We start from the raw sequence: 11,380 nt of genomic DNA, 5'->3' as shown, positions 1-11,380 counted from the left end.
TTCTGAGTATCTTCCATGTCTTTCTTCCAGCTCTCTAGCCCATGCAGTAGGTTGCAAGATTCCCCTCCACTACAAAGGGCCCCATTGCAGGGATTGTAGCTCTAAACCCAGTGTCTATACCACAAGGAAACAAGGAAGTAGATTTCTATGTCTTTTCCACCCACTCAAGTATGCCGAGGCCCTCCATATTGGCTCAGAACCCACTGCATAGTGAAGAAGAGAAACTGGGACACGCATAGGGCCTCTCCTACCTCTCTGAATTTTTCTCGCAGTGCAGAGTTTAAACAGAAGAGCTTTCCCCCTTACACTTTCTGTCTCTCCAAGCCTGGATCCTGATATGCTGAAACAGGAGGTTAGGGAATTTAGAAAAATCTTCTCTCGTTCATATCTAGCTTTCAAGCTATTTCCCTGGTATAGAATTCTATTTTGGATGTCAAAAGCTAAAAGTTAATTAATGCCCATCAACACATGAGTAGATTAATCAAATGTGGTATATGCGTACCATGAAGTAGTACTCAGCCATAAAAAATGGTGAGCTAATACCTTTGTAACAACCTGGATGGAACTGGAGACCATCCTTCTATGTGAAGTATCACAAGAATGGAAAAACAAACACCACACGTACTCACTATTAAATTGGACCTAATGATCAACACTCATGTGCACATATGGTAGTAAAATTCAATGGAAATCAAGCAGGTGATGGGGGGAGAAGGGGATGGGTTAACTCACACCTAACAGGTACAATGTACACTATCTGGGTGATGGACATACTTATAACTTTGACTCAAACTGTACAAAAGTAATTCACGTAACCAAAATGTTTGTACCCCTGTAATATTCTGAAATTAAAAAAGAAAGAAAAAAAGTTAATTTTGTCTTAAGCTAAGAAAAAATCATGTACCCCAAAATGTAAATGAAAAAGCACATTTATATTTTTTAAACTATTTCTTCCATTACATGTATTATCATTTATTCAGCACCGTTCATTCTATATGCATTTTATATGTACTATAATACTGGATAAGTCAAGATTATTTCAGAAGTATTTGAGAGATACCCAATTCAAACAGTTTAGGCAAAAGAAGGGACTCATAAATGGGGAAGTTCAAAGGGTAACCTGCTTCAGATACAGGTGGATTCAAGAGCACAATTCTCTCAAGTCTCTTCTGTGTATTGGATTCATTCTATAGACAGATTCTCTCCATGTGCATTGCTCATAGCTCCAGGTTTACATGCTCCCAGTTTAGAAACCCAAACCGAAAAGTAGTATATATTCTCCTCAGCACCCAAAAGTCAATCCAAAGAAGGCATTAGATTGGCCGTGCCTAGATCTGGTGCCCAATCCTGAACAAATCACTGTTGCCAGGGGATAGATACTATAAAAGGTCCATCCTAGAGTACATGATTACCACGATAGCCAGAGTTGGGGACATCATGATTAACAACCTCACCAGGTTCACATGGAATGGGGGAAGGGACAGTCCTTCAAAGGACATTGAGGCCTGGACATACCAAAACATCAGATGTTGACTTTACAAACATTACCTCGATCCTTAAAATTCTTCAACTTATTAAATTCAAATAAGTTAAATAACTTTCCCCAAATCACATAGCTGTATAATAGAGTGGGAATTTAAAGCCAATCTTGACCAATTCCCAATATGCTTCCTCTTTCCACTACATTTTCTAGATTTTTAATACCACCCCATTCCCCTGAGTGGTATCCAGTGCCCTGTTTCCATCCTTTAACCCCAGTCACAACATACTCTGAGATAAGAGTTGGGAAACTCATTCACACTCAGCTGTCTGACACTGAATGACAAAGATTCAGGTATTAGTCCCAGAGAAAATTATAATTTAGCATGTATCAACTTTAGGAAGCAAAATGGCTTGATAATTAAGGGGATGAATTTAAGACATACATGAATTATAGTCTTGCCTCCAAAGCTTGCTAGATGTGCAATCTTGGGAAAGTTATCACTTTGAGCTTCAGGCTACTTATCTGTAAAATGGAGATAATAATACACATGAAAACAGAGATGTTGTAAGGATTAACTTAGTTCTTTTAAAATTCCTAGCCCAGAACCTGTCACACAGTTGATGTTAAATAAATATTCATTTTTTCCCTATTCCAAAGGAATAATCCAAGTTTTGTTATTAACCCATAGGTGAGGGAAGTTTGAGGAGGGCCAGGGGCCTTTCTTATTACTCTGAAATCATACCATATAAATGCCTGAGCACCTTAATTTTTTTTTCAGTATCTTGGCTCTTTTGATTATTTTAAAAACCCAAAAGGGAGGCAAGGCAGGCCTCATTAAGCCCTATTTCACTGATTAGGAAACACAGGTTCTCAGAAAGTTGAGTCACTTTGCTAAATATTGCTCAGCTAATATTTAACACAGCTGGAACCAAAATTGAGGGTTTTGTCTTCTAATCCTAAACTATCTTCCAGTGGACCAGATCATATCTCTTGGTAGTTATGGTGAGGGAGAGAGGAGTTTCTTCTCTATTTCCCCACTTGGAATTTTTTCTCCTCCTTTTCCTTTACCCACCACTAGGTTGCCAATGGCTCATCCAGGTTAGAGCTGGGAGAGGAAGAACAGGTAAGAGACAAGGTAAGTCTTACTTGATTGGTGTATTGGGGTTCTCCAGAGAAACAAAACCAATAGGAGATATAGAATATGTGCACATTTTACACATAATATATGTTATAGGATATATCATATTATATATAATATATACAGTATATTTATTATAAAGAATTGGCTCACCCAATTATAGAGGACGACAAATCCCAAGATCTGCAGGAGATCCAGGAGACATGATGACATGTTTCTAGTCTGAAGGCCAGCAGGCTCAAAACCAAAAAAAGCTAATGTTTCAGTTCAAGTCCAAAGACAGGAAAAAACTGATGTCCCAGCTCAAAGGCAATCAGGCAGGAGAAATCCCCTTACTCACGGGAAGGTCAGCCTTTTTATTCTATTGAGACCTTCAGCTGATTGGATGGGGCCCACTCACATCAGAGAGGGCAATCTGCTTTACTCCATCTACAGATTCAAACATTAATCTCATCCAAAACACCCTCATAAACACACCCAGAATAATGTTTGATCAAATATGTGGACACAGTGGCCCAGTCAAGTTGACACGTAAAATTAACAATCACAACTGGTAAAAGATGTTCTATGATATTGGTGCATTCAGGATATGACAGATTTCTTATCTTATGGGGCACATTAATATACTTCTCAGAGATAACCCTGCCGGGGCCTTTCAACTTGTTTGTGCATGATACATTTTCTCTAGCTGGCTGTTAATGGCTTCTACTCTCAGCTTTTGGACATTGGACTATTCTACCCCACGCAGACTATCTGCTGGGAACCCATCATAAATCCAGGTAGATTCAAATATACTTGGGCAAAATTCAAAATGGCTCCAAGCAAGCACCTTCACATGTGTCTCAAATTTGGTACAGAAAATACACATTCTTGCCCTCTTGTCAGTGAGAATGCAGAATGCAATTTGCTCTGAATGTAACACATGCTATCTCTCTCTCGCTCACTCTCTCATCTTCCACTCTAGACCAACACAGCCACATTTTCTCTTACCCAAACATATGCCTCCCCATGAACTCCAGGTTCACATGCTAAGCTCTCTGTTTTATTAAAGCACCCCTTCTTACTTGGCTTAAGGTGAAAAGCCTCCTCTGTTCCACCATGATGGTGGCAGGAAAGGTTGTATAGTATACTTTCCCCAAGGAATTGCTCTCTCAGGATCCTTCAATCTCAATACATTAATATCCTCCAGGTGGGCATTTAGAGAAAAGTCACAAAATCAGTTTCCTACCACCCTCTTTGGTTAAAATGGCAAATTTTATGTTATGTATTTTTTACTACAATTAAAAATTTTTTTAAAGTGGACTGAGTTTTTAATAAAAGCCATTCTAACAGGGGTAAGGTGATATCTCATTGTGGTTTTGATTTGCATTTCCTTGATGATTAGAGACAGTGAGCATTTGTGAAATCAGCCCAAGTGCCCATCAATTCATGAGAGGATTAACAAAATGTGGTATATGTATACCATGGAGTACTACTCAGCCATGAGGAAGGATGACTTAGTGCCTTTTGCAACAATTCAGATGGAACTGGAGACCACTATCCTAAGTATCTAAAGAACAGAAAAAGAAACACCACATGTACTCACTATTGAATTGGCACTAACCAATGAGCACACATGTGCATAGAGAGAAGTATAACTCAACAGAAATCAAGCAGGGGGAAGTGGGGATGGGTGATAACCTACTTAATGGGTACAATGAACACTATCTGGGTGACAGGCACACCTATAACCATGACTCAAGCATTATATGTGATCCATGTAACCAAAATTATTTGTACCCCCATAATGCTTTGAAATAAAAAAAGTGGACTGAGAACACAGAAATCCTAAAAGCCATTGCTATCTCAACAAATTCAGTCTGGTGCTATTTGTCATGGGTTTGTCAAGGGTGCCATGAAAAAATTCCTCTACATATAAAACTCACTTTAGCGAGACAAAACAAAAGGAAATCTCCTTTCATTTCATAGTTGGTAACATAACTTTCTGTTGTGGTTTAAAGTGATATATTTCCCAAAGTCAGGGTTATTCTGTCTTAAATGTCACCCCATGCAGAACTCATTTTCTCCACAAATCTTGTTTCTAGTGTTCTCAGCCAAGTGCAGTACCCTCAGGGTCTTATGAGTCTCTGCTTCATTGATTGTCTTATTCACCAGAAGATCCACCTCTGGGCTGGGCCTGTGTCTGATTTATTGCTGTATCTCCAGCACCCAGCACAGCCTGGCACACAGGGCGAGGAACTCAGCCCATGTTTGTTAAATGATAGATCATTAGAGGAGGAGAAAGCTGTGTGTTTTATTGATTCAATGACAATTAGGGGATGGCCCCCTGTCCTCCAGGAACTCAATGTTTACTGGGGAATGTTTTATATCCTCCACTACAAGATCTTGGAGATCAGAGCTTGTGTTTTAGTCATTTCTGTATCCCCACCATCTAGCATAATTTTTGGCACACCCAGAGTTGCTCAAACTTGTCCACCTAACTACTCCTAATGGTAAAGGAGAGTAGATACATTTCCCTGAAGGAATATGGGGATCTTGTTCGCAGTGCCTTTCACAAGGAGAAACTTCTTTGAAGTCTTGTGGTCAGCCTGTGTGCTTCCTGGCACATAGTTACTGCTCAATAAATAGTAGCCTCCCAATAAATCTTAAAACTGCCAAAGACAGTTTTCAGAAAGGCAAGACTGGTTTTGAAAGAAGCAAAGATACATAATGAGAATCAGAAACCCTTGGAAATACAGAGAAAGATTGTATCAGTCAGTGTTCTCCAGGGAAACAGAACCAATAGCATGAGGGGGAAAAAATATATATATATATAGAGAGAGAGAGAGAGAGAGAGATTGATTTCAAGGAATTGACTTACATGATTCTGGGGTCTGGCAAGCCTAAAATCTGTATGGCAGGCTGGTAGAGTTGATGCTGCAGTCTTGAGGCAGAATTTCTTCTTCTCCAGGAAACTTCGGTTTTTGTTCTTAAAGCCTTCAATTGATTCAATGACTCTCACTCAATTATTGAGAGTAATCTCTTTTACTTAAAGTCAATTGATTGTAAATATTAACTATATCTACCAAATTCTTTCATAGCAACACTTAAATTCATGTTTGATTAAATAACTGGATACTATAGTCTAGCCAAGTTGACACATAAAATTAACTATTTTAACAGGGACCATTATAGGGCTTTGGTTCTCAGCCTTGGCTTCACATTAGAATCACCTGAGGTTTGTTTGGTTTTTAATACTAAATCCAGGCCTCATTCCCAAGAGGTGGTATAGTTTTTAATAGCTCCCCAGATGATTCTAATGTGCAGTGCACTCATGGTGAAGAACCACTGATACAGAGGACAATCCTCCTCATTTTATACATAAAGAAACTGAAGTCAAGAGAAAAAAAGAGATTTCCCCAGCATTCCTTAATAATCAGAGGCTAGATCTGGGCTTCTTAATTTATGTTACCAGCATCTACCTCTACCTGGATAGATAAATTTACAAAGGAATTCCATAATATAATATCTAGAATTTCACTAGAAAACAATTTGGTGTTGAGATTGTAAAGAGTAGGTAGGGTGGCATAAATAAAACAAGAGTTACCATGAAGTAATGATTGTGGAGGCAGGTAATAGGTACACGGGGGTTCTGGTCCTATCCCTTTAATTTTGTATATGTTCAAAATTGTCACTAATATTGTTTATAAAATTAAAAACAAAAAGGTGGAATTCCATACCTTTGCCTAACTCTACATAAGGATATCAAATGTAACTGTCTTCCACTGAGTTTAAAGAAACCTTCCCTACTGTTCAACTCTACCTGGAAACATGATAATAGTCTATTAGAACTTGTCACTTCCCTGTAACCATAATGAGTGCTGATTCCTGAGCCACAAGCTTCTCTAAAATAATAAACAAACAAACAAAGCAAAATGTTATCTCAATATACTCTATAAACATGTTATTAACAAATAGAAAAGTGCCCATTAAACAGCCATAAGTTTTGGAAAGTCAACTGCATAAAAACAGGCTTGACCTTGGTGAGTTGCAAAATACTGGAGATTGAGGTGCCCAATATTGAGCATAGAAAGGTTATTATGCTATTGTTGGTTATTTTTTGGATATCACTTAGGTCAAGTTGGTTGTTGGTGCTGTTCAAGTTTTCTATAACCTTTTCTAATTTTCTGCTTTGTTGCTCTATCCATTATTAAAAGTGGAGTATTGACATTTCTAAAAATTACTGTTGAATTGTCTATTTCTCACTTTTAATTCTGTCAATTTTTACTTAATGTGTTTTGAAGCTCTGTTGTTAGGTCCATATATGTGTTTATAATTGTTATATCTTCCTGGAAGATTGACCCTTTTATTATTATAATCTGCCCCTCTCTACCTCTAGTAATATTTTTTATTTTAAATTCTATTTGTCTGATACTAGTAAAACCACTTTAGCTCTCTTATGATTGTTGTTTGCATGGTATTATGTTTTCCATCCTTTTACTTTCAACTTATTTCTATCTTTGAATCTAAAGCAGATCTCTTGTATACAGTATATAGTTGAATCTTGGTTTTTCAATCCAGTTTAAATTTCTGCCTTTTGGTTAAAGTGATCCATTTACATTTGTTGTAATTACTTTTAAGGAAGGATATGTGTCTGCCATTTTACTATTTTTATATGCCATATTGTTTTTGTTCCTGTTTTACTTTACTGCTTTCTTCTGTCTTAAGTAATTATTTTCTAGTATACCATTTTAATTTCTTTAATGTTTTTAGCTGTATTTTTGAGTTATTTTCCTACTGGTTGTTCTAGAGTTTACAATATACATCTCAACATATCATAATCTACTTACATATTTTTACTAATTTAATTCCAGTAAAATACAGAAACTTTGCTCCAACACAGTTCCCTTCTTCCCCCTTCTTTGTGCCATTAGTATTGTATATATTACATCTGTATGTATTGTAAACACAATGCAGTATAATAAGTATTGTTTTATATAATCTCTGTCTTTTAAAGGAGTTAAGAAAATAAAAGAAAAATATATACATATAAAGTCTTTTACATTAACCTACATATTTGCCATTTCTGCTATTCTTTATCTGTACACTTTAGTTACTATCTAGTGTCATTCTCTTGCTCCAATATAGATCCATTCCCTCTCTCCCTCCATTGTGCCATTATTGTCATGTATGTTATATCTTTATATGCTATAATCCCAATACAATTTTATAATTATTATTTTATGCAATTATCTTTTAAATGAGCCAAGAGAAAAAAATACACACATACACATGCACACATATATCTAGATACAGATATATAGTTGACCCTTGAACTATGCAAGAGTTAGGGACACTGAACTCCCCCCCACCACTCAGGAGAAAATATACATATAACTTTTGACTCCCCCAAAAGTTAACTACTAATGGCCCCTTGTTGGCCAGAAGCTTTACCAATAACATAGTCAATTAACACATATTTTGTATGTTACAGGTATTATATACTGCATTTGTCCAATAAAGTAAGCTAAAGAAACGAAAATATTTTTAAGAAAATAATAAAATCATAAGGAAGAGAAAATATATTTACTATTTATTAAGTGGAAGTGGATTCATCATAAAAGTCTTCATCCTTGTCATTTTCAGGTTGAGTAGGCTGAGGTGGAGGAGGGAGAGGAGGGATTGGTCTGGCTATCTCAGGGGTGGCAGAGGCAGAAAAAATGTCATCGATAAGTGGATCCACGCCATTCAAACCTATGTAGTTCAAGGGTCAACTGTAAATATATAGATACATGCACTGTTTTTTATAGTTACATACTTTGTTTCTTTGTGTATATTTGAGTTAATTTTTTGTGTCACTTTCTTTCAGCATAAAGAATTTCCTTTAATATTTCTCATAAGGCAGGTTTATAGCAACAAATATTTTGTTTGAGTTTATATGGGAATGTATTTATCCTGCTTTCATTTTTGAAGAAAATTGTACTGGATATAGAGTTCTTCATTGACTGGGTTTTTTTTTTCCTTTTAGCACTTTGCAAATGTCATCCCACTGCCTTCTGACCCACACTATTCCTGGTGAAAATTTGGCCATTAATCTTACTGTGGTTTCTTTACACATAAGCCATTTTTCTCTTGCCATTGTAAAGATTTTTCTTTGTCTTTGTCTTTAAACAATTCAAATATGATATGTCTGGGTGTGGATCTCCTTACGTTCATCATCCTACTTGGAGTTCATTGATCTTCTTTTGATGTCTTCAAATATATTTCTGCCATTTTTCTCTCTCTCATGTGATTCTTGTACATTCATCATATATATGGTGGTACACTTAATGGTGTCCCACAGGTCTCTGAGGTTCTGTTCATTTCTCTTTGATCTTTTTTGGTTTTTTTTTTTTTTTCTTTTTTTGATCTTTTTTGATTCTGTTTTTCAGATTCCATAATTTCCATTTGCTTATATTCAAGTTGACTATTTTTTTTCCTACCAGCTCAAATCTGCTGTTGAGCCCTTCTAGTGAATTTTTCATTTTGGTTACTATACTTAACAATTCCGGAGTTTCTATTTGGTCTTTTGTTGCAATTCCTATCTCTTTATTAATATTCTCTATTTGATGAGCTATTGTTGTCACATTTTCCTTTAATTCTTCAACATGGTTTCCTTTAGTTATTTGAACATATTAATAATAGCTGCTTTCAAGTATCTGTCTGCTAAGTTGAACATTTGGGCTCCTTCAGAGACAATTTCTATTGACTGGGTTTTTTTCCCCTGTGTATAGGTAACACTTTCCTGTTTTTTTTTTTAATAGCTCATAAATTTTTATTGAAAAAATGACATTTTTAGATTAGATATTATAACAACTCTGGATTCTCGAGACCGCACACACACAAAGAAGTTGCTGGTGTTCTTATTTGTTCATTTGTTTGTTAATGTGTCTGGATTAATCCTGTGGAACTTATTTTCACTGCAGTGCATGGCCTCTATTGTTTCTGCTCAGTTTTTTTACTGGTTTTATTTTAAAATCTTTCTTCCTGAGGGTTGTTCCTAGATAAGCATAACTTAGTGATCAGCTAATGATTGGTCAGAGGTTATACTTAAACACCTTTAACCAGGAAAGCCCTTTGTCAATGGTTTTGTTTGTAGCTTGAGCAATGCTTTCAAACAATTTGTAAGCCAGCTTTTGCAAGGCCTGATGTTCATCAAGGGAAGAGTATGTTTCCAGAACCCTTTCTTGTCTCTCTTAAGTTGGTACAGCCCTGTACATATGCATAGTCTTCCAAACCATCAGCGATAAGTGGGGCCTTAGCAAGGACCCCATTGGTTGTCTAGTTATTGAATCTCCTCCCTGTAAAATTTCTGAATGGTCTGTTGCTTTGTTGATTTTCTCTAACCAGTATGATGAATTACCAGGCTAACCATAATGTTGGCCTTCTTGATTGTTTGCCACTGATATCATTTGTTTTTGATAAACTCCTTGACATGGATTTTTCCATACCCTGCTCCAAAGTCAGCTCCCTCTAGCAGAACTCACTGCCTTTCTTGCCGTCCCAGGTATAATTTCCTTGCCATGGAGCTGGAGAATGGTAGCAGTTCCAGGTTAAAACACCACAGACTCACACTATTCTTACCAAGATTTGATAGATTTTCTTGAATAAATGTTTCTCAAAGTGTATGCCTTTGGTCAATTTCCAGAGTATTTTCAACTTTGTCCAGCCTTTCATTCAAGGAGCAAGGGTCATGGAGGCAGAGATAATCCAGTTTACTCCTCAGAGACCTGGAGTAAAGAGAACTCCATGAAATGCAGACCATATTTTTTGGAGGCCCATGATATTTAAATATCTAGGACAATGTAACCCAAAGTATGGTCCTTGGACCAGTAGTATCATACACACTTGTTTCAGCTTGTTTAAAATGCAGACTTCTAGCCTTCACCCTCAGATATTATGATTCCATAGTCTGTGTACTACAGTTTGAGAACCAAAGACCTAAAGCATTAAGTCTTTAGAAGCCATGTAATAAAGAGGAAATTTCTAAGACTGAAAATAAATTACATATAATAAGTCATTACTACCTCATCATGAAAGAGTTTGCCACATTAACCACTTGCTGATCAAGACCCTATATCTGTTAGCTTTCTTGGTCTTAACAAAAGCCCTGCTGGCCCAAAAGCAACCTCACAAGAAATTTTGAAAAGGTTTTTACAGAGGCATATTGTATACTTAATTTTAAACATACTGCAACTATTCTTTGCCTTTCATATACCTCAGACCATGGAACATGGGAAAAGCTAGCTTTTATGAGGAGAGCCACACTACTAGAGAAGGCAAACCAAAGCAGAACATTGTAGGAGGGAAGGTGAAGGGGGTATGAGACTATTGCATATACAGTATACACTTGATAATATTAATAATTGTGGAATAAATAAAGAGAGGAAGGAGCAGGGAAGGCAAGACCCAAAGGGAAATGTAGAGTCACTTGGATTATATATTATATTTCAATATGAAAATAGCTATAAAATTCCCTTAGGTGAGCAGCCTTATAAAGTCTTATAAAGTGTTTGGAGGAGTTCCTGGCACATGGTATCCATAATATATATTTGTTAAATACATAAATTTTCAGCTGGGAAACTTACTAGCTGGCAATTTATGTATTTAACTTAGACCTTAGGTTTCAATGTCTTCATCAGAAATATGGAGGTGACAGTTTATACACTGAAAAGCTATGGTTAAATTTACTGTCATACACCATTTAATGTCATACATTAATGGTGGGAGTGCAAATTGGA

The 11,380-nt window shown here is 36.5% G+C and overlaps 1 protein-coding gene across 1 annotated transcript in view; it reads right to left on the bottom strand.

Moving 5' to 3' along the window:
- Positions 1-10,307: 10,307 nt before the first annotated feature.
- The window catches only part of SMARCA1 (SNF2 related chromatin remodeling ATPase 1), a 141,754-nt gene continuing 140,681 nt past the window's right edge, over positions 10,308-11,380 (bottom strand). Inside the window, exon 25 of the mRNA XM_069464361.1 lies at positions 10,308-10,369. Coding sequence (XP_069320462.1) covers positions 10,355-10,369 — 15 coding nt within the window. The 3' untranslated portion in view covers positions 10,308-10,354. The remainder of the gene's footprint in view (positions 10,370-11,380) is intronic.

The sequence above is a fragment of the Eulemur rufifrons genome, chromosome 30 (assembly GCF_041146395.1).
Source record: "Eulemur rufifrons isolate Redbay chromosome 30, OSU_ERuf_1, whole genome shotgun sequence".
In the NCBI taxonomy this organism is placed as follows: Eukaryota; Metazoa; Chordata; class Mammalia; order Primates; family Lemuridae; genus Eulemur; species Eulemur rufifrons.
Note: the sequence above shows the minus strand (reverse complement) of the source record. Positions and strands in the feature narration are given on the sequence as shown.